Here is a 22,432-nt window from a genome sequence, read left to right as displayed (position 1 = left end):
AATTTTCTTTCCTCAGGGCCTCTGACCGAATGTCACGTCAAATGAACTTTGTCCATATACTCGAAATGAGATGGTTACTTGTGACAGGGTACTTCATAATTGTTTAGATTACGGTTGATATGTTTTAATGTTGCGAAAGCCATCAAAGAACAAGCTGTCAGTTGAAAATCAAAAGAAATTTGAAAATGACATTTAAGGCTTTTCGAGAACAGCCACAATTCAGCCAAATCGCTTCCTGTCGACCAACAGACACAACTTCAGCGGCTGCAATTTTCCACTTGGTGGTTTTTGGTTGAAAATCGACGGTCACAAATCGCAGGATATGGCATAATACTGGCGCCATGATGGCTACTACTCCGGACATGTAGTTCGTATCAAAGTCAGACATCACTGTTGTACGCTTGCAAAAAGTATGTTAGTTGAACTGACTTTGAGAAGGTTTACGACACCCTTTAAGTAAGAAAATTACACGTGAATTGGAAGAAAGGGAATGTTGATTATTCCGCAAGGCTATATTTCGTGCGCTAACTATTAAGTATTCTTTTGGAGACCCAATATTGCAAATGACGTATTGAGACCAATTTACAATTGGTAAATTGGGTAATGACTTTTCTACACAATAAAGCGGCTTTGTTCAGATCAACGGCCTCATTTTTTCTGTTGAACTCGAAAACGTATTTAATTGTAATTTTTTGCTCAACAGGGGTAGTAAACAGAATTCGGTTTTCATGTGGCGTATCATGTGTGAGGATCACGGTTATGACTTCTCGACACCTGTTACCTAGCAAAGATATTGATATTGTGGAGAGAATTTGCATGTGGATCCCTATTATTATCTACAAGACTACCCTTATTGTCTTATGGTTCAAAAGAAAACCTTTTAATTACACTGGAAAATAAATCCATATCCACTTCTTTTGATGGCAAACCAGAGAACAGAAAAATAATCAATGGTCATGCGAATATTTCACGTCGGTTAACAGGCTTGAAATTGGGATCTAAACAATCTAAACAACCAACGGTCCAAACCAAACAAAGAATTTGCATTAAAATAACTTCTAGTAAATTAATCAAGCTGTTATCATTTGAAAACAGTGTAATAGAAAAGGATGTTCAGTGTTGTTTTTAGCAATCAGTAATCAGCGAGTTGGCTCTAGAGGTATTCCCTTTTAGAGCCGAGTTCTTTCTTTTGTCTTCAAACCACCAAAACTCATTTGGAGACGTACCTTCTCGAATTAAGAACAAAAACGCCGCCGAAGCAAATTTCAAGTATTGCTTTAAGTACACAAAAGGACCATGATCTCCCCATACTGGGTTCAACACATAAGAAAAGACTAAAGCTCACCTCGCAATTCTTTACATAAAAAATTGCTGTTTCGTAAAGAAAACTGTAATTCTATTACACTATTTTACCAAAGCCCCACTTTTAAGCTGAATGGTTTTTATAGCCACATCGCCTGGGGAATAGTTTTTCCCAAGCTTTCAGCCAAATATGATCGGACAAGTTTAAATTTACAAAAGTGAGGGACTTTTATGTTGCATATTTACCGGAAATCATTTCTGACCCGCTAGGAGCGAACTGCTTACATAACTCCCATACTGAGGAGAGTTACACAAATCTACAGTAGCAAAACAGATAAAGAAAATGTGTTGAACAATCATTTAAATGAAAGGAAGTATTGCCTTTCCATACAAGAAAAACAATACCTTATTGTAAAACCTTATCAACAAAACAGGTCGGTTCGAAACCGCGATATCGCTTTCAATAGTTAATAATGTGTTTCCTTTCATTATGAAAAAGAGATTTCATTAGCTCATAGGATTAAAACAAAATGAGAAAAAAAGAAACGGCAACTCCAAATATCCTAAAATATTGCACTGGCAACAAAACGTTTCCTTCTAAACCGAAATGGTATTTTATTCTGTACACGCAACGAGACTAAAAAACAAAAAAGACTGATGCCATGAAAAGTAGAAGAAAAAAATTGTCGAATTACCGAAAATAATCAAGGAAATCATGGATCGGAAATGGAAAGTATTTCAACAAAATAACAAGCCTGGGGGTTCATCTCTTTTAAGGGTCTACCTTGGCTCCAGCGCCTTCTGGAGCCAGTTGTCTCACCTAGTTAAACCCCTCAGATGTTAGAACAACACGTCAAAAACGCTCAGTATTTACCTGAACAAACCACACTCCAAAAGTTCATCACAACGACGGTACATTAAAATTAAACGTTTTCCTAGAACTTAAAGTACATTTCAGAGAGAAGTGAACACTATAAGTGTTCTCGGTTGAATAAATCTGAGCTTGGCCAAGGGAAGTTAGAGGACAATTGAAAATTGAGTAGCTAAGATCTTTTTGAATACGACACTGTTCGGCTTTAAAAAAAGAAGAACCTCTATAATTATTAACTAACTATGACTGAGAAGTTAACTTTTCTTTTCCTAGGAACACTGAGTAACCCTTCCAGTTTCCGTTTATCGATCAATAGAAGACGCTGGTACAAAGGTTACCCGCTGGAGTGAGGGGAGAAGTCCCTGAATTTTCTAAAATTTTCAAGTTTGTTGACAACGTTTCTAGAAGTTTCTGTGAACCTATATCAGTGATTTTAGTTAATCAATTTGCTATCACTGATCAACCGACACAAAATGCCTGAGGGCTTACAGTAATCAAACTTCCTATCTCTATTAGCAGAAACAACGTTAATAGAAAATATTTTTGGTTCGTTATTCTCAGTGGTCGAAGCTTTTCACTAAGCCCAACTAAATTAAACCCTCTTTAGTCAAGGTTAAGCAGAGAAACGCCTTTTTCGCACAGTTATCCAAACTGTCGAAGTGTAAGCTGGAGTCGTCTCGAATGCTAACCACAATTCGTTCAAAGTCAACGACGTGCTCAGAGGCATACGCCGTTTGCTTGTTTTGACAATTCGTGATAAGCGAGATTCCTTAGCTTTGAAATTCTTCCATATCTAATTTACAGAATGATTTGGCGGTTTCCGCCGTAGAGGACTTTGGTTTGAGAAAAAGGCCGGGGAGAATGCGGAAACATGTAACAGCGTTATCGAATAAACACAACCTTTCAAATACTGACTTCGCGAGATAAGACTACTGAAGTAAGGATAAAGATTCTCTCTTTTTCGTTATTGAAGTCCTATGCATTTTCCGCCTTATTTTTTGAGGAAAAAACTAGATAGGAAAAAGACAGAACAGTTGTCCAATTCCTTTTACGGAAACATCTACGTCGTCATCAGTAAATGCTCCTAATTGAATATGCAAAACAATTTGAACTCCATCCAAGTTTTCTATTTATAAAAAGAGCCTCAGAGTAAATTGCGAACAAATAACAATGTTTTCGCTCAAAAATAGCTCAATGAAACAAAACGTGAGGGACAGAGGTCGGTAAAACGGACGTGAACTCGTCCTATTCGCCCATTTAATGATTTGTTTGGGTTTAATGGTTGAATGGGCACATTCTTCTCTTCCCAAAAAAGACACAAAAAGGTAAAACACTAGAAAGTTGTCTGCAAGCTTTGTTAATCAAAACCCTCTTGTTTATGTTGAAACAGCATTTCAAGAAAGTCACGTACGACAGGTTTTGATCCTTCAATTTAACCTAGTTACAAGGGGGCCTGTGATCCGAATGATGCACGTCCATGAAAGCAGAAAACGTGAGTTTTATCATGTTTATTTTCAAAAAGCCCTTCGGGAAAGGAAATAAAAAGAACGCCAAAGTAAATCGGAGCTATGATTAAATGAATCCCTACACGTTTTACTCGTGGATACATCTTTTCTATCTTGTGAGCAATTGCATTTTAACACAAAAAAGAGAACTTTATATTCGAAATATTTACGTGGGTAGCGTGGCTATTGCGGTCTGAGAATAATCCGGTAAAATTTTTTTGTTAGTGTTTTTTTTCCAAAGATAAACCATTCGTGCGTCACTCGTATGTGAATCAACGCAGTTGAGTGTTAGCTTAGCGTTACCAGGACAAACACCTCCAGTATAGCATTTCCTTCAAACTTGAAACGATCTCAAGTTGATCACGTTCAGAAAGGTAAGCTCACCGCAAAGACGAGTGGGATTACTCAGCGGAAACAAGTCACCGTTACAACGACAACCGGTGAAAGATAGCGGTGTTACAGCATTGCTGTTCAATTACACTGCAACTGGAAAGGGTACTTTTGCCTGTCAGGGAATGTCTTTTGTTTCCTTTTGGCATATTTGTTGAGCATTTCAACACACGCCCAAATATTGACCCAATCCCAAGTAATCAGCGTCTACCTCTGACTTCTCCCCATGGTTTCACTGCGATGTACAAAGACACATGTAGCGAGAATCAGTGAGTAGACTACTGAGATCAGCAGCGAAAAATTCACGTCATCAACACAGAATACGAGTGAGTTGGTTGGTGACGAAGGGATGAGGGTTTGAACGACGAACTTTTGAGTTTCAGTCGCTGAAAGGTGGCTTTAGGAGCTTACCGAAAATCCAAATAAAACGTTTCCTTTACATGACTTTTCTAAGTATGCCGGTAATTAGGGGACTAAGGGGTGGGGAACACGAGGGCCAAAGTCGAAATTATGAAATGATTTTTCAGCCTGCTGTTTTGACAGATTTTCTTTACCACTTCTGCCTGGTTGGAGTTTTGAGAACTTCCTTTTCTTCTCTACGTCTTAAATCTGCCTCAAAGTCGGTTGCAAAAAGATCTGAACTCGAGAGAAACCGCAAGCAGTCAGTGATTGCTTTCAAAGATAAGGAGCTATCAGTTACTGGAACAAGCAAGACGAAAAATAAAGCTCAGAAGCCCAGAATCTACAATATCTATCCCTCATTCTCCACCTATCTTAAAGGAAGCCATTGTTACGTCGATTGAGCTGAAGAATTTAGAAGATAGTCGGAATTGTCACTGACTCGATGCTGTGACAAAGGGTCATAAAATCCGTTCTTTACTGTTAACAGCCTAATTCCCTCCACTTGTCCCCGACGTAAAGGTTAGTCCTCGCTGCTGATTTAATCGGATTAAATACAACTAGATTTAGAGGGGAAATAATTAACGAAAAGCCAAAGGGGCCTATATCAAACAGTATACGAGAGTTATGCGTCAGTTTTGTACAACAACAGGAGATCGTTAGCATTCTCTAAGGGATACTGCTTTTGGATTTCTCCCGTACAGCTTGTAGTGAAAGTAAAACGTTTATGAGTTTCAGCCAAAACTGTCGTGCAGGACGTGAGCAAATTTCCACCACAACGGCACCTCGATAAGATGTCGGGTATGGGTTTTAGATCTGAGCGGATTACCTCACTACCGTTTTCTGAGGCTAATTTTTCCTGATTACTGACTGAGAATGCGCGGCAATGACTCAGAGATGTGCATATCGGTAAATTTATCCAAGGGAAGTTAAATTAATCAGCCATGTCTATGTAAGCATTGAGACCTTTAGGACATATTTGCGCCAAAGATAAACCTTTTCAAAATCGTTATAACAAATATTATGAAACGGTGACATTCGTGACAATGTAAAAAGTAAATACCATGATCTCGTTTCATCCAAAAACGCAAAAATGACGCAAACCAAATCACGAAAGTATGACGCGGTTTCTTCCTCAATATGTTTTCAATATCAAACCACTTCTTTATCCAAAGGATGAGGAACCAAAGACTTAAAAAAAGAATTGTTCCTCTCACGTTCTCAAAAATACCAGTGTTTTTTAGCCGAAGTAAACGACACTGAAAATCGAAAAAAGGGATAAAGTCACGAAATCTGTGTCATTTCTACGAACGGAAATGTTTCCCTATTACCCTCGGGCGATCACTGAGACTTGTACTGTAGCGTTGAGATACTACAATATGACGTCAAGAATGGCAAAATACAAATGAAACCTTTCAAAGCGGTAAGCTCTGCTCAGTCAGTATGATGCAAACTTTATTGTTAGTATGTCAAAACACACGTTTCTAAAATGCCAACTAAATACCGAGCGTTTCAGCTTAAAAAGATTCCGTGTTGGTCTTGCGTCAATTGATATGACAACTGTAAACTGTGAGAGCAATATGATGGTCCCTGAGAAGAAAACGTGTCAAACGCTACTGTTCAATGCGCAAAAAAAAAAAAAACAGTTGCTACGTAAATCATGGAAAAAAAAAAACTAGAAGAAAAAGGAAAGCTTAGTTGCGCACGTTGGACCAATAAATGCTATAAAAAATCACCGACTTTAACAGTTGAAACCTCAGCCACGTGCTTTTAAAGCAAACGTTCTCACTTCCTCTAGTTTACCTTATTTCGTAAAAGTTCCTTTTTTTATACATTTATACAAATTTTTATACATTTCTGTTTTTAACCCATGACTCGACCCACTCAAATTCCTGCTTCCCTGACTCAGTTGACCTCCCACGAAAATTGAGCAACACCATGATGTAATCCCCAACATTTCATGGTTCGAACTCAGTGGAGGTGCGAATTAATTTTGTCACATACTAGATTTTTCAACACCTTTGTCAAACGAACATCCATATCCGATACAGCGCTAGAATAAAACGTGGGTAGATGTACGCTTCGCACATACGTGGAACGCGTCCGATTGACTTTGTTCCGTTTCAGCGAAGGAGTGCGTGGGACATACCAAAAGAATAACTTAGACGAGTCTCGAACTACTCATTAGGGAACATTTTTAACCACACGGGTCGTTCTGGCTCATTTATGAATTAAACAAGGTCGTCAAGAGGCATTGTCACGGCTATTGCAGACAGGCTGTGGTAACCATCAAACGAACAGTAATTGGTGATTAAAAGGATTAATGATCCATTAAACGCATTACGAAATTAAAAACGTAACGAGTGTGCTAGAACGTGAGTAAAGTTGATCACGAGGGTCACCGGTTTTGTGGTAGAAAGTGAATACTGCCTAAGCTAGTTTTCAACTAAGAACGGTGAGACGTGCTCATTCGATAAAGCTCACTGGGGATATGGGCAGCAAAAGGCAACTGTGGCAATTCTTCACACACAACGCGAGTAAAACGAGTTAGGAAGCTTCGCGCATGGAAATTAAGGCTGCGAGGAATACACGATCTACTGCTGACAGACAGACAGACAGACAGATAGATAGACGCCTTTAGCCGCTGGCGAGTGTAATTCCATTAGCTAATAAACGACGGCCCTATCAACAGAAACATCCCGCAAAACTGTATACATAATAAATCAATTACAAACATTGAAAAAACGGTTTATAACTGAATCTCCAAGGATAGGAAAGCTGTGTTATTTGGGCGTGAAGGAATCACACGAGGACCAAAAGTCAAAAACAAAAACGCAAAGGGGTAAAAAGGGGAAATAAAAGGAGAATAAAAGGGGGGACCAAATTCACCAAAAGTTTAAGAACATTTGCGATAAGAGGGGCTCAGAACTTCGATTACTGCCGAGGTTAAGAATAACACTGTTAAAAGTAAAAGGAAAAAATACTCCCACTATAGTTCTTAATTGCTGTTTTTATGCAGGAGAATGATCAAACAAGTGATTATTATCAGTGGTAAGTAAAAGGATTTAAGAGCACCGGAAAGAGAAAAAAAAAGCAATCGCAAAGCCGTGCCAAATCTAGCACCATAACCTTTGCCAGACGACCGTACGACTAAGTTTATCTTGTGCAGTCGTATTTAACGGCGACACGAGTCTAAATGGGCACTGACGGTTCATTCATTGATTGATAGTTGGGGAGACCAAGGGAATGCTGTTAAATTGATCTGGGAAGTCATCCCTCCACCTCTTGAATTGTTGAAAGGAAATAGAAAGAGCAAGTTGAGAAAAGTGCAAATATTGGATAATTGGGTCTTAAATGTAACGATGACGGTTAAGAACGGAAACTAAAAAGACACCTGTATCACTCTTTTTCAAATATTTTTAACAGATAGTATTACTTCTTTTAGAAAAAAGAAGTAAAACCTTATCACCCATAGATGTTCCCCTCTAATATACTCTCCTAAAGTCTTGTTGTGCTGAAAATATACAAACGCTGTCTGTATGGACGTTTAGTTTTACTCTAGTTCATGATAAACTCCGAGGACTGTTTCGTGTACGCACATGCAGTCATACCTATTTCAAGATTTCAGAAAGGTCATTAACACGATATTAAGGAAGACACGCGCGAGAGGTCTATTCCGTTATCTACTTTCAAAATAAATGCCACAGACTATGAAAATTGAGAACACCTCTTCAAACTCTGATAATTATTTTAAGAATAAGAATAACGTCTGAATATGAGTGATCTTCTCTCAGAAAAAATTTGATCAGAAGAGAACAGAACTTCACCTCCCAATCTCTATTCTAATTTTGTTCCAAAATTAAACGAAAATGTGTTGTACCACATTCCACCGTTTCACAAAGGTCTCATGATTTTCATCAAGTTTTTTACACCTCCTCTCCTTCTGATTCTCATTTTTCTTACCGTATATAACAAGGAAAGATGTTAACAAAAATGCTAACTGAAAGTCAGTGGCTGACTTCACTTCCTAGATATACTGCTGCTGCCCCGTACTTATGGAATGCTCTGCCAGCTGAATTACGTGATATTCAATCATTTTCCATTTTTAAATGTAAGCTGAAAACTTATTTATTTCGTGCAGCTTTCTCAAAGTACCCTGTCTGACAATTACTTTTATTAGTATTACTAATTAAGTTCTTTATTAAGATCCTTATTCCTAATTAAGATCCTTATCACGGATATTCCATGTTATTCTTATTTTTAACATACATTGTTAATATTAATGTACATTTAATTAGTTTTATAAATTTGAATTTAATGTAGTATTCTAAGTTGTTAAGCGCTGTTGATCATTGTATGAAAATAGCGCTCAAGAAGTTATTAAATTATTATTATTATTACATAATTAAATTTTTGGACGTGAGTGAATACCATTCATCGTTCTTTCAAGGGTAACACTTAATTATCCAAATGTCCCCGCAGGAAACTCCCCCGCCCCGAACAAAAAGAAAAAAAAAAAAAAAAAAAAAAAGAACAGGAGAACAATACAGACACGAGGGTACAAGATTAGCTTATGAATATTAAAAATAGACCGCAAGCTAACTAACTAATTCAATCGAAGGAGCTGAAGGAACAGCAGTGTTTCAATTCAGTTGTCTAGATTACTCCAAAGCCATACCACTTTGTATCAAAGCAAAAAAACAGATGAAAGAACACAGATGAAAATATATTCTAATAATAGACATAAAAAACTTTAAATTGACTCTTTCACTCCCAAGATCTAATTATTTCACTCCCAAGATCTACATTGTTTGTTGCACATTTTATATGATTTTAGTGGCACGAATTTATTGTTAAATCAACCAGTTTCCCAAAGTTCGTGTATTCCTTTCTTCTCACTGCCTTTCTGCTTGGAAAAGTATTGACTTCTTAAGAAAGAATTAGTTTTTTTTTGTTGCTAATGTTAAAAGGGTTAAGAGTAGGAATGGTGCATTTGAGAGCAATTGAAAGCAATTTTATTCAAGTGCATGTCCTGAGTTGTTTTACAAGACTAACACTTGCTCCAAGAGTGGAACAGTTAACAAAGAACATCTCTTTGCACATGCCACAGTCAAATTCAATTTATTTTTTATCATTTTGAATGATGGATGTTCATGAAAAGTCATATCAGTACTTGAAACTGGTATGCATGAGGAAATTCAGATTAATACTAGGTGACTTACGCAGGAATGTTGCAGTGGGTACTATCTCATACCAGAGAAAATTGCACATATCGAGGACTGATTTATGAACTCTACAGAATTTCCTCACCATTACTAACAAGAATTTTCATTCACCAGGAGGAGCTAATCTACTATCTGTTTTAAGTTTGCTTTACTACTACAATTTTACTTGTAGATGGTAAGTTGTTGTTTAAAGTCATACACAGATATATTGCTTACCCCTAACTAGCAAAATTGAAGCCCAAGCACAAATGAAACCTTTTGCTTATTCCTGTAACTTTTAAAAAAGGTGATGACAGGCAATAATGAACTCTTTAAACTGTTTACATATGTTTAACAAAATGAAGTTGTAATTCAATGCTGTTTTGATACCAAAATTCATGTCTATCAATAAAATAGAAAAGTTTATTCTTAGCTTAAATTGTCATTTTACAGTAATCTAAAAATAGCAACTGCTAGCAAGCTACTGAAAGTGTTGTTTAAAGGAGTTTACATACCTAATATATTTGTATATTCACTATATATTATTTGTAAAATCAACTGATTGGAGGTACAATAAATATATCATAAACATAATAAACATTTCTTACATCTATTTCAATTATCTTCCTCTCTTGAAAGTGTTGGTCTTTCTGTACAACTGTGTACAGGCGTGTAAAGTATAAATGTGGTAAAACTTTACCTCAACTCAAATGGCAACTTTCCATAGATATTATTAACTGAAGATGCATATTGCAATAAAAATCAGGAAATATTCAGGATAGCAGTTACAAGGATGAGTTCCATTTTTTAAAACCAACCAAACTTAGAAACCTCTTGTGATAACAAGGGAAAAGATTCAGAGTCTGATTTTAGTCTTAACCCTGTCACTCCCAAGATCTTACAAATTCTCCTTACTGTCTGCCATACAACTCTTATCATGTAAGTTTGGAGAATTTGGTATTGGATCAACTAAAAATACCCTTGTTGATGGTTTTCTTTATTCTCAACACTTGTACTGATGTTGTAATGAGAATTTCTTTCTCGGTCACTCATGGGAGTTAAAGGGTTGAATGTGGATGTGGAACATAAACTACAGTTTATGGGATAACCAAAGCATAATTTTATTTCAGATAAAATAAGGTAAAGTCTCAGAAATGACTCACTCAGTATCTCCAGCAAGAAAAGTTGTGATATTGATCACACAGCTTCCTTCAAAAGTTACATCCACATGTATTTCCTGTCTTTGTTATCACAGTTATTTCCCTGTAGTACAAACACATACAAACATGTAACCAAGGCTGTGCTCTAGCAGCGCTCAGTGGCACCTGGCGCCTTACTTTTGCTCTTGGGTGACTTGAAAATTTTAGTTTTTGCCTACAAAGCATATGCTGGGCACCCTGGATTTCACAGTTTCAGAGCACTGGGCTCCATCCAATTTTTCTTATAGCACAGCCTTAGTAACAATGATGGCCATGTGGAAAAAGAGGACATTAACTTACTATCCACTGATTACAAACTACAGCAAAGACTGCTTTTTACTGTCCATTGTCTCATTTTTTCTTTCAGTGTTAGGCCAATTTGAGGAGAATCACACTAGACAAGTCAAGCCACTCAAATCTACATATTAAACAGGATGGCCCAGCCTTCACTACATGCATTAATCAAAACTATAACAAATTCATGAACATGATTGGTTATTACCAGTGCAATTTGAGAACCAATAGTCATGCTTGTAATTGGACAGTAAAAGTCACAAGATGTTATTGTGCACTTTGCTGCTATTATTGTGCACTTTGCCCATGTTATTGTGCAATTTGCCCATGTTATTGTGCACTTCACCCATGTTATTTATTGTGCACTTTGCCCATGTTATTGTGCACTTTGCCCATGTTATTGTGCAATTTGCCCACGTTATTGTGCTCTTTGCCCATGTTATTTATTGTGCACTTTGCCCATGTTATTGTGCACTTTGCCCATGTTATTGTGCACTTTGCCCATGTTACTGTGCACTTTGCTGCTGTCATTGTGCACTTTGCAGAATAAATTGTTATTTGTTATGAAATCATAATAAGCAATAACCAGTTGGTTTCTCAAATTTTGTCATATACATAGTTTGAGTAATGCATAAGAGAACAATCTTCGCAGTGAGGAGCACTTTTTAAGCAATAGTGAAATTAAGACCTGAAAACAATTCAGACCTGAGCGGGATTCGAACAATAGTTTGAGTAATTGGTGAAAGACCTGTGCCTGCTGTGATTCTGCTAAAGAAAAAAACAACATACACAAAATCACAGTTGACTTTCTTTTCCAAACTAAAAAATAAACAAGTCATTATTGACTATTATCAAAGCAAAATATTTTTGCAAAGTTCCAACCCCTTTTTAAACCATGCTTTTTCAGCCAAGATGGCTGGATATCAGCCTCATTCTTTATTTTTTGCATTTTTTTAGACCTCCACTTCATCTTGGTCCATAGAAACACCACATAAAAAAATTGACCAATACCCAACCATCTTGACCTCATCCTTGGCCAATAATGCATAAATCCCATGCCACCATTAAATCATGCTTTATTCACATATAATGATGGTCAACAACCAACAGTCGCTGATTACAGGGCCCTGTACCCCCCTGCCATCAAAGATTTTACATTGTTCTCCACCACCAGACTTTTGACTTAAAACAGTTTAATTGTTATAGATGTCATGTAACCTCAAAGTAACCAATTAGAGCATGCCCTTTAAGAAAAAAATTCAAGCTGTATATATGTAGAGTCACAATTTCATAACTAAAGTCCTGTAGCTTGCTGTTGTTGTAATATCAAAAAAGAGTTCATTCAAAAACTACCCTCTGAAGTTGTCACTGTAATGTTTTTAACAGTTCACCCAACTAACAATTAATTTATATAGCACTTTCCTTCTCGATGAGAACTTTCAGTCAACATGTATTAGCAATCATTGGAGTACAAGTGCCCTTTTCTTTAACACCCTGATTATCATCTCATCCCTACTTGTGTAGATGAAATAAATCTCAACTCTTTCAAGTCTGCCATGTCTTCTTGAACCATGGATTGCCTTGAGGGAGTTGAGATTGAATTTACTTTAGTTATTTAATGTACCTTAACCCATTGACCCTTGACACCTCGCACGTGACAATGCCAATCATTCTTAGGGATTTCCCCACTTGTGATTGCGTTACGAGAGCGCTAAATTAAACATATATGCGCAGTAGAGATCAATGGGAGATCACATTTCGAAGTTGTGGCCAACGGAAAGGGAAATAATTTATTGTCAGGAATATACCAAAATATTCGGAAAAAGAGCTACTAAAGTGCCCTTTAATTCATGGAGAAAATAAAATTTCAAATTATCCGTTCGCCGCGCGACGATTTTCGAAAATGAGATTTCTGAACGCGTTGCGAAAGTGAGATGTTGTCAAAAGATAAGAGGTCGAGAATGTGTAGTTCAGTCGGAATAAATCATTTTTATTATAATTCTTTGATAACCATTCCAGTTTCTTTCAGGTTAGAACGTCTGAAAGCTGTTAAAGGCAGGAGAAGCGAAAAATACACCCGTGCGAAATAACAAATTGTAAACGGCAAAGAAAACCCAGTGGGGCGCACTAACACTAACTGAAACAGAAAAACAAAACATCAGACAACAGCGATCGGATTTCCAATCAAGATTTGTTGAATTAAAATCAGCAGCCAAACTTTGTAAAACATCTGCCAATGGAAACCAAACCAATTGAATGGCCAAAACAGAAAAAAAAATCCAAACTTGCAGCGAAACAAACATTTAGCTAAAATTTAAAGTACGCTCCGCAATAAACATGAAAGCCATAAAAAGATCGAGGCAAAATCGGAACCAATCAAACGGCCAATCAAGGATAAAAAAGGCCAAAACAAGAACCAAATACTTAATTATACTTATCCTCTCGTGGTTGTTTTTTTTCTCTTCTCGTCGGGCACTAATCCGGTGGAAAATGACTCAGGACATGAAGGAAGGTTCAAGCACTAATTCAACTATGGAAATCCTGAAAGCAAGTCTTACAAAGAGCTACGCTGCATTGTAAGCACTGAAAAGTGGTCTCTACTGATCGACCCGACACTGTCTTAATACCTAACTTGCTGCAACGAACGCAAACCTTCTTCCTACCTTCAATCTTAACTATGAAATGAGATCCTACGTTTCCTAGCTCTCGAGACAAATTCTCAATCTTACGGCGCTTAACTGAATTACCTGTGGAAACTGTAGAAGAAAACCCCCCGATCAACTGCTTAGCGAGATTCATCCTAAAATTAACCTGTTTAACTTTACCCTCCCCATGTTCTCGCCTATAGTGGTTGTATAGAACGAAAGAGTTGCAAATTGAAATATCAAATAAAAACCAAATTAAATACCTATACCACTTATAAGAAGAACGACCTATCGAGTAATAGTTACGCAACTGATCTGCGAGATCTACGCCTCCCATGTGCTTATTGTAAAGATCAACTACAGCGGGCTTAGAAACCTGCTGATTACGCCTACTTACCACTAAATCTACGGCTAGAGGACTAAGGTTAGAGGAAATTACGCTAACGTCTCTCTTATCGTGCCACTTGGTGAAAACTACATTACCCTTTTGGCGAACTAATTTCTGCCCGGGACGCAACTTATCTTTGGCACAGGGAGGCAAGTCCTTATGATTACATCTTACGGTGGCACAAGCGTAAGTATCATTACTTGCTAAATGTTCTAATAACTTAACTGAGCTGAAAAAGTTGTCAAAAAAAACGTGGTGGTTCTTATTCATGTAAGGCCTAATCATACTAGTCACCACGTCGTACCCTAAGCCGTAAACTCTTGGCCGCTGGTTTGGTTCTTTACCTAAGTAAACATCAAAATTTAGTACGTAGCCATTACTAGAATCGGCGGCCATCCAAACTTTAATACCATACTTAGTGGGCTTAGCTGGCATATACTGTTTGAAAGATAACCTCCCCCGGAACCCAATCATACCCTCATCTACGGAAATATTCTTAGTGGGCAGAAAATTCCCCCCGCATTTATTGCGAACGTAATCCAAAACGGGTCGAACTTTGAAAAGGCGATCGTAATCTCTGTCGCCCCTAGCGGGCTCCTTACTTGAATCGTTAAAATGTAAATAGCAACTTAATTCCTCAAACCTATTCTTAGCTATTACCTTCTTAATGCCTGGATTTCCTAGAAATTCATCGGTTGACCAGAAAAAAGCATAATTAGGAAGCTTAACAATACCCATAATTATAATTATTCCGATGAATGCCTTCATTTCTGCACGCGTTATGGCACGAAAACTTTCAAATCGATCACCTAACTGTTGGTGCACATAACGATTACTTTCCTCGACTATTTTATCCCATAAATCATTACCGATGAAAGTTAAAAAAGTATCTAGTTCATTAGGATTATTTAATACTACATTAATGCCTGTAGAGGCCACGAACTGGGGAACTTGGATGTCGTCGAGCTGGTCAGTCCAGCGAGCTTCTTCTTCTTCAGCATCTGTGTCATCGTCTTCAGCCTCTAAACCATCTAAATCTAAATCCGAATCATTACTTAAATTTAACCTATTCCTATCTAGCTCATCGAATCCATCAAAGCTTCCTTCATCCCCTGAGTCTTCGAAAAGTGCCGCGACTCCGGGCTCTAATTGAATCTCGTCAGCCATTGTCGACCGCACGCGCTTCACTGTGAAAATTTTAAATTTCCCGATGTCGTGGCACCGCTAATCAGCTGTCAACATCTGCGCAAAGGAGGCCAAATGATTGGATAATTATCCTCCTAAGTCACTATGGCAACAAAACACAAAGAGCCACTAGGGGAGAGTGGGGTGAGATTGTAATACGATCCCCATTTTTCACGGGCGGTTACGGGCGGTTCAGGGAAAGTTAGGGTTGTTACGCACGGGCGGTTACGGGCGGTTCAGGTGTCAATGGGTTAAGGTTGATTGATTCTTGTGTAATTAATTATAGGACAGATTTTCTTAATATTATATAGAAATATTTTAGCATTAATGTAGTTTCTTTGAAAATTTTTGTTATGTAAATGGCCCACTGGAAGAGCACTTTTAATTTTTCATGAAGTGATACCATTAATAAAGCTTGATTGATTGATTGATTGATTGATTGATTGATTGATTGTGTCCCCCAGCTATCAACTGAGTTGTGAGGACCCACAATTTATTGGAAGAGAAGCATATTTGAGAGGGTTCTCTGATCTCTGTATAGTCATCTGATCACAAATGGTAATGGAAGAAATAACAGAAATAAATCTAGCCATATATCAGAGTATTTCTTGGAAATGCTCTTAACCCTTTCACTCACACAAGTGACCAAGACTAAATTTCTTCTACAAAATCATGCTAACAAGTGATGAGATAAAAGAAAAATATCAATGGAGGATTATTACTATGTAGTTGATCCAATACCAAATTATTAGCTCATTCTCAGTGTAAAAACCTGTGAAGCTCATGAGTGATGTAAAACAAAGACAACAAAACATTATAAACAATAGCATACACAAAAACAATACCTCATGAAACAAAGAAAACCTCGTCAGGTTTTTACACCGAGGATGACCCAAATTATCAGAATCAACATCCTAAGAATGTATAAAGGACAGCAAGAAGAATAATTTATGAGATCTTAGGAAAAAAAAGCTTCAAAGTGGTGTGGATGTACCTGTATATTTACCCATTGGTGGTATAACAACTGAATCCCACCTGAGTGTGCCCACAGAACCCATTCCTCCTGCCCACAGAGCCCATTCCTCCTGTTCTCAGTTCTCGCTGTTTTTCTCTGCCCATACCTTGTTTCTCATTGCCACCCACGGATTGACCTCAGCTCTCACTGTTTTTCTCTGCCCATATTTTGTTTCTCATTGCCACCCATGGATTGACCTCAGCTCTCAGCACAGAAGGAAGTTTTAAAGAAACTGTGGTGGCTCCAAACTGTCTGGCTGTTATACACATATGTCCAGCAGCCTTTACCATCCATTCTGTGGTTAGCATAAGGGAAGCCAAACCATTTTCATTGGAGATGTTCTCTCCAGAGTCTTCCAAAACACTGACTAAATCTCCATTCTTCATTTTTAATTGCAGTTTCCTCTCCTCCCATGGTTCTGGGGATAGTGCAACTTGGATGTGCTCTATTTCTGAAAGAGGTACATCTTCATGCAAATGCATATGTTCATCAAAAATTCTAAAGCACTTTCCTTCTATCTTCGAATGCCAAAATTGACAGCAAAAGCCAGAGGTCGAGAAGATGGAAAATGATGGTTTACAAGCAAATCCGAATTTCCATGGAGAGTCTTGTACACTATCTAACTCGCCAGAATGAACACAACCCACATCTGATAAAGAGTTCAGTTCCTTCTCCAGTTTATCAACTTCACCGCGAAGAAGGGAGGTATCATGAAGGACAATCGGTAGCTCTAAGTTTCCATTTTCTCCAAGAGATATTATAACCACTCTCTCGTTGGTCTTGTGATCGTAGTATTGCCCTGTTCCTACAAACACAATGGTGGTTTTGCTTGGGAGCTTGTTATTGGCAATCGTAGCTAATGATTCCTTGACTTTCTCTACAGTTTCTGAGAGGGAATATGAAAAAGTGGAACTAGATATGTTTCTACTAGAATTCAAAAACAATTTCTCTGTAATAAACGGCACGCTTTTCACAAACTGTCGAGGTGAGGAGACAATTTTGGTGAAAGGAAAAGCAAATTTTGCCGCCATGATGGAAATGTTGTTGCTTACTAAGGCTGATGGGATGCTTTGGGAAACCGCTGAACTAAGACACTCAAGCGTTCCAACGTCCGCATGTTCCATCGAGTGGTGTTTGTTATTTATCAAGCAAATGTTGACAAAAATATGCTAAATTCTGGTGAAAGATACCTTGCATTAAAGGATTTGCAAATATAGTAGAATGTTGCACAAGTTCCGCGGAACACTCGTTGGTGCCTTGGTTGGTGACTGTCTTGGATCAAACTATGAAGGCGTTGTAGGCACTATACTATGGGGAGAAGTTACTGATTACACTTTGAATAGAATCAAAGACGAGAAGGAGCCGATCCCTTACACGGATGATACGGCGATGACTCGAGCGATCTGCAAGTCGTTAACAGAAGAAAAGAAATACGATAACCGCAGTATGGCGAAAGCGTTTGTTCAAGAATTCTACAAAGAGCCCGATCGTGGCTACGGTGCTGCTGTCGGGACAGTCTTTCAGCGCTTGCGGGATACGAATCCCGAAGATGTTACACTTCCGGCTCGATCTCAATTTGATGGACAAGGCTCCTATGGAAACGGTGCAGCCATGAGGATTTCCCCTGTGGCCCTTTATAGTCTTAGTTCATCAGAAGTTCAAAAGGTGAGGAATGGTTAAGGAGGGGGGCATTGGGGCCTCTGGGAAACCGCAAAACCGGAGAAAAAAACCTCCAAAACCAAAACACCGACGAAAAAAGGCAGCATAACCGAAAACCGCATGCAAACCTGACAAAACCGCTACATTTTCATCTTTAAAGGGGTCAAAAAGGAAAAACCGAAAACCACATCAGAGTTTTCGTGAAAACCGAAAACCAAATGCAAAAACAGTAAAGTCTGCAAACCGCTCTAAACATCAAACCGAAAAACTGAACCTTTTTAGCCCAAAAACCGATCCAAAAACAGTCAGAACCACAAAACCAAAAATCCCAAAGCCCCCCTCGTTAAGGTGAGACCTAGATTTGATGCAAGAGAAGCCCCTCTTTGGTGGTTTTCCAGAAAACACCACCCATTATCCACTGGTCCCACTGGATACTGCTAACAACTGTTGAACAATTGTTGAACAATTGTTCTACAACAATTGCCTTTGCTAACAATTGTTGTAGAATTGTGGTTACCAATCCCCACTCTTAAACAGCTTACCCCCCTCCCCCCCCTCCTCACAACCTCTCTTCCCTTATTTGTGGGCCCATTGGTTGGTGAAGAACAAATTTATTCCCCATCATAAACTCTCTTGTTATGCGCCTATCAATGGTTTTCTGCGAGATGGGGTGACTGTCAGGTCACTTTCAAGATGGCAGATCATGACTTACGTAGTCTTCAAGATGGCAGCCAAGTCAAATTTCTGATCCTGAGGCAGTGCCTACATGTCAAAATCCCTAGCCAAGGGGGTGTTTCCATGGGTAGCCTGTCTCCTTATTTGGAGGCAAACCCCTGATTGGTTAATTACAAGCCACTCATTGGGCGTATGTCCAATGTTCATGAAAGCTTCCCTCAAACATGTTTTTCTAAAACCATTACCTACAAGTCAGTCAGAACAACTAACACATGGAACAACAATTTTTTCTGCCTGGTTGAATGCTGTTAAAGAAAGGCCTCCAGATCAGAACTTCTAGAAAACAAGGACACAGGTCCATAGACCACCCCTCTGGACCTCTAAATACATGGAACATTTCATTGGACCACCCCTACTTATTTGAGACTGATCAAACCTTTTTCAGTATATGACCATTTTTTCATCGTGAGGTTTTAAATCAATAAAACCAGCATAATAGGAAGCTTAATCATAAAGGCCTTTGTGATTTGGACTGCACTCAGAAGTTAAGAGTACTGTTCCTGGCACTCTTTATAGATCTTTTGTCCTTACCATTTAACTAAGGCTTTGCAAGTGATTGCCTGGTGTCAAAGTGTGCCAGAAGTAGTTCCATTGTTGTTCTCATGACCATGTGTGTCTCAAAAGTGTTAATGTGCTTAAGTTCCCCAGATAGCATAGGACTAAATGTGCTATGCTGTCTTAAACAATGCTTTGTACATGTACTTGTACATAAAGTGTTCTTGATCTCTTGCTTTTTGCACTTGACAGAGTTCATGAATTGCTTTAAAAAAAAGCATTTGATGGTATGCTGCTCTTAAAATGTTTACAGACTTAATGTTGTTGGTGATACTTGTCCACATCTAAAGCACAAAAATACAATTATTATAAACGTAAAGATGTTCCTAATATCAGATGGACTGCAATTGACCTCAAGGGGAATTAATCTAAGCTGTTTGATAAACAATAATCTTACCCTTGAGTTTTTAAGTTATTTGAAAGTTAGAACTTATAAATGAGATTTAATATGATTCGCTACATAGCAATTATTCAGCTGTTGGTGTTAGTCCAATCCTTGAACAACCAGCACTGACATCACCAGGGTAACATCACCTTGTTCCTGATTTGTTACCACTTTTAACTAGTGTTATGGCATGCACAGCAGGTACAAATATTGAACTTAGTATGCATGTCATTTTCATTTTATTTTTCTTATTTTTAAATAGTTTTAAAGAAGGGATAATTCTATGAAGTCTTTACAGCTTTTAAATTTTACTTCTGTCTTGACAGAATGCTAAAGAGAATGCACTAATCACACATGCACACATTAATGGAGTCAATGGAGCAATCTTGCAAGCAGAGGCAGTGTTCAGATCTCTTCCCCTTGAACCACCAAACTTGAACACAGACAAATTTATTGATGACCTCCTTGAAGTGGCCAAAAAGCTTGAGCAAGAGTATGAAGAATCTACGTGTAGTGAAGAAAAAGAAAATAGGTAATAAAATAATGACCACAGTTTTCTTTTTTTTTTTTATGAATTGAATTTTAAAATGTACTTTTGTCATAAAAATTGTTGGAATGGTTACAATTTGGATTTTTTTTTTCAAAGAAAACAAGTAGATACATTTAGGGCAAGTACAATTCATAGTTTCTGAAAAAGACTGATGACGACTTTTTGCAATGAAGTTATTTGAATACTTTAAACTAATAGGTACTTTATGCACACAATGGTAACTTCTTGGGATGAGATAAACTTGCTCTCAGCCAATGAGAATACTGAAATAGTTGAAGGTATATCATTGCTTGGGGTACAGGGTGTTCCCTGTGTGTTGGTAATCCACATACTTAATAAATTGTATGTGTAGTGATAGGGATCAGCTGTGTATGTAGTATTCTTTCATTCATTTGTCTATTAATTTGTTTCCTCTTTGTTTTAGTGGCCACGTTTCAACTTCTTCACCTCCAAAGAAACCTTTTTCTTATTTCAAGAAAATAAAAGAAATGAAAGAACTGTTGAATAAGGGTGAAACACTGAAACCTGAGACAGTGGTGGAAACATTTGGAAATGGAATAAGAGCTGAGGAAGCAGTTCCTGCTGCAATCTTTTCATTTCTTCACAAGGGAAGAGTGTCATTTCAAGAATCAATTAACTATGCCATCTCTTTGGGAGGCGATACGGACACAATTGCTAGCATGGCAGGAGCAATCAGTGGAGCTTACTGGGGAATGAATGAGATTCCTGAACTGTGGAAGAGCAAATGTGAAGGTGTAGAGGAGGCCGTAGAGTTTGCAAACAAAATATTTGAACTAAAAAAAGAAAGAAAAGACGACAACTAATTGGGACTGTTGTGTAGGCTACAGCTTACATTGTGTATTATTGTTAAATAATGCCTTGAAAGCAAGTGAAGTCTGTGTCGAGAATGTTAGAATGTCATCAAATGATGGATTTTCTTAATGTGTAATTAGATTGTAACTTTTGAAAATATTATTTTTATCTGACTATGAGTTTTGTGCTTGTGATCTCTCCGGCTTGTGTTGAGAATAAGATTGTCATCAAATGATGGATTTTCCTAATGTGTTATTAAATTGTAACTTGTGAAAAGATTATTTTCATCTGAGTATGAGTTATGTGCTGGTGATCTCTCAGGCTTGTTGGTATATCTGGTCTGATTACCTGACTTGTGTATGTCTTTGTCAAGGGGTAATTTTTTAAAGGGATATTAACCCTAAACCGTAAACCCAGCTTCAGACACAAGCCCCTTATTTCTGAGCCAAGAGATTTGTCTGTTAAACATAAAAAACTTCATTTTATTAAAGGCCTAAGAGCATTTATTAATTGATTGATTTTTTTTTTGAGATACTTCCTGGTACTTTAGGCTAAAGAGATACTTAACTCTATCTTTTAGCCCACTCAAGGTGTTCCAGTTCCTTTCCTTTCGATCTCAATCTGTCATTTTGTTGAACAATCCCAAATCAGACTTTACTGTAGCTGTAATTTTAACAGGTTACCCTTGAATGCTTGACATTCTAGAGATGTGCATAGGGTGAGGAACCCTCCCATTGAAAAAAATAAGGTCACGTTATAAAACATTTTAAAGAGATGAAACCCTTTGCTCAGAGTAATGCAGTTTTGTGCTAAAGGAGTGGGAGGAGTTTATGAGGAAGAAAAAGAAACTGAGTCACTGTTGATGCAAATTTAAAAAGATTAACACTTAAAGCTGAAACTCACTTGTTTTTCATTCAATCAGAAGATGCCTTTTTATTTGATTTGAATCTTAATCTTTGATCTTGAAGTTTTGATTTGAACTGTAAATGTCTTGATTAAAATTTTCCTGCTGAAAGAGTTGCATCCTATTCAGCGAGTTTATAATAATTTTCTTTATTATCATGATGTAATATTCAACATCTACTGCTTAGCTGGGAATCACAGAAGACATTACAATGTGCTGCTTGTGTACCACTTTGTACTTCAGTGACCAGATCAGTGATCTACACTTGACAAATAGATTCCATCTTGCTGTATGTCCATGTCATATTATTTTCAAGTTACTAAGAAAATTTTCTGTTACAGTTCCTAAATTTTTCCTCTCAGAAACAGCTCCTGTTTCACTTTTTTTTATGGCCTTCACTTGCTTAATCCCAAAAAAATTGCTCAAACACCTTG

At 37.7% G+C, this 22,432-nt stretch overlaps 2 protein-coding genes across 2 annotated transcripts; one reads left to right on the top strand and one right to left on the bottom strand.

Annotated features, from left to right (window-relative positions):
• Positions 1–9,572: 9,572 nt before the first annotated feature.
• On the bottom strand, positions 9,573–17,451 carry LOC111322740 (uncharacterized). Its single transcript, XM_022925905.2, has 2 exons — positions 16,377–17,451; positions 9,573–10,934 (listed from the first exon to the last, which is right to left on the bottom strand). Exon 1 carries the CDS (start codon positions 17,426–17,428, stop codon positions 16,535–16,537), a length of 894 nt encoding a protein of 297 aa, XP_022781640.1. The 5' UTR covers positions 17,429–17,451; the 3' UTR covers positions 9,573–10,934; positions 16,377–16,534.
• Positions 17,452–17,484: 33 nt separating this feature from the next.
• LOC111322774 (ADP-ribosylhydrolase ARH3) lies at positions 17,485–21,375 on the top strand. Its single transcript, XM_022925942.2, has 3 exons — positions 17,485–18,062; positions 20,058–20,263; positions 20,706–21,375. The coding sequence occupies exons 1-3, from the start codon at positions 17,619–17,621 to the stop codon at positions 21,103–21,105; spliced, it is 1,050 nt and encodes a 349-aa protein (XP_022781677.1). The 5' UTR covers positions 17,485–17,618; the 3' UTR covers positions 21,106–21,375.
• Positions 21,376–22,432: the final 1,057 nt, after the last annotated feature.

This window comes from Stylophora pistillata, chromosome 1 (assembly GCF_964205215.1).
Source record: "Stylophora pistillata chromosome 1, jaStyPist1.2, whole genome shotgun sequence".
Lineage (NCBI taxonomy): Eukaryota > Metazoa > Cnidaria > Anthozoa > Scleractinia > Pocilloporidae > Stylophora > Stylophora pistillata.
Note: the sequence above shows the minus strand (reverse complement) of the source record. Positions and strands in the feature narration are given on the sequence as shown.

Bases quoted from the DNA above. Each gene is read 5' to 3' on its own strand.
- LOC111322740 (XM_022925905.2), bottom strand. From the start codon at position 17,428: ATGGCGGCAAAATTTGCTTTTCCTTTCACCAAAATTGTCTCCTCACCT.
- LOC111322774 (XM_022925942.2), top strand. From the start codon at position 17,619: ATGTTGCACAAGTTCCGCGGAACACTCGTTGGTGCCTTGGTTGGTGAC. The intron at 18,063-20,057 runs GTGAGGAATGGT...CTGTCTTGACAG, and splicing joins GTTCATCAGAAGTTCAAAAG to AATGCTAAAGAGAATGCACT. The intron at 20,264-20,705 runs GTAATAAAATAA...TCTTTGTTTTAG, and splicing joins AGTGAAGAAAAAGAAAATAG to TGGCCACGTTTCAACTTCTT.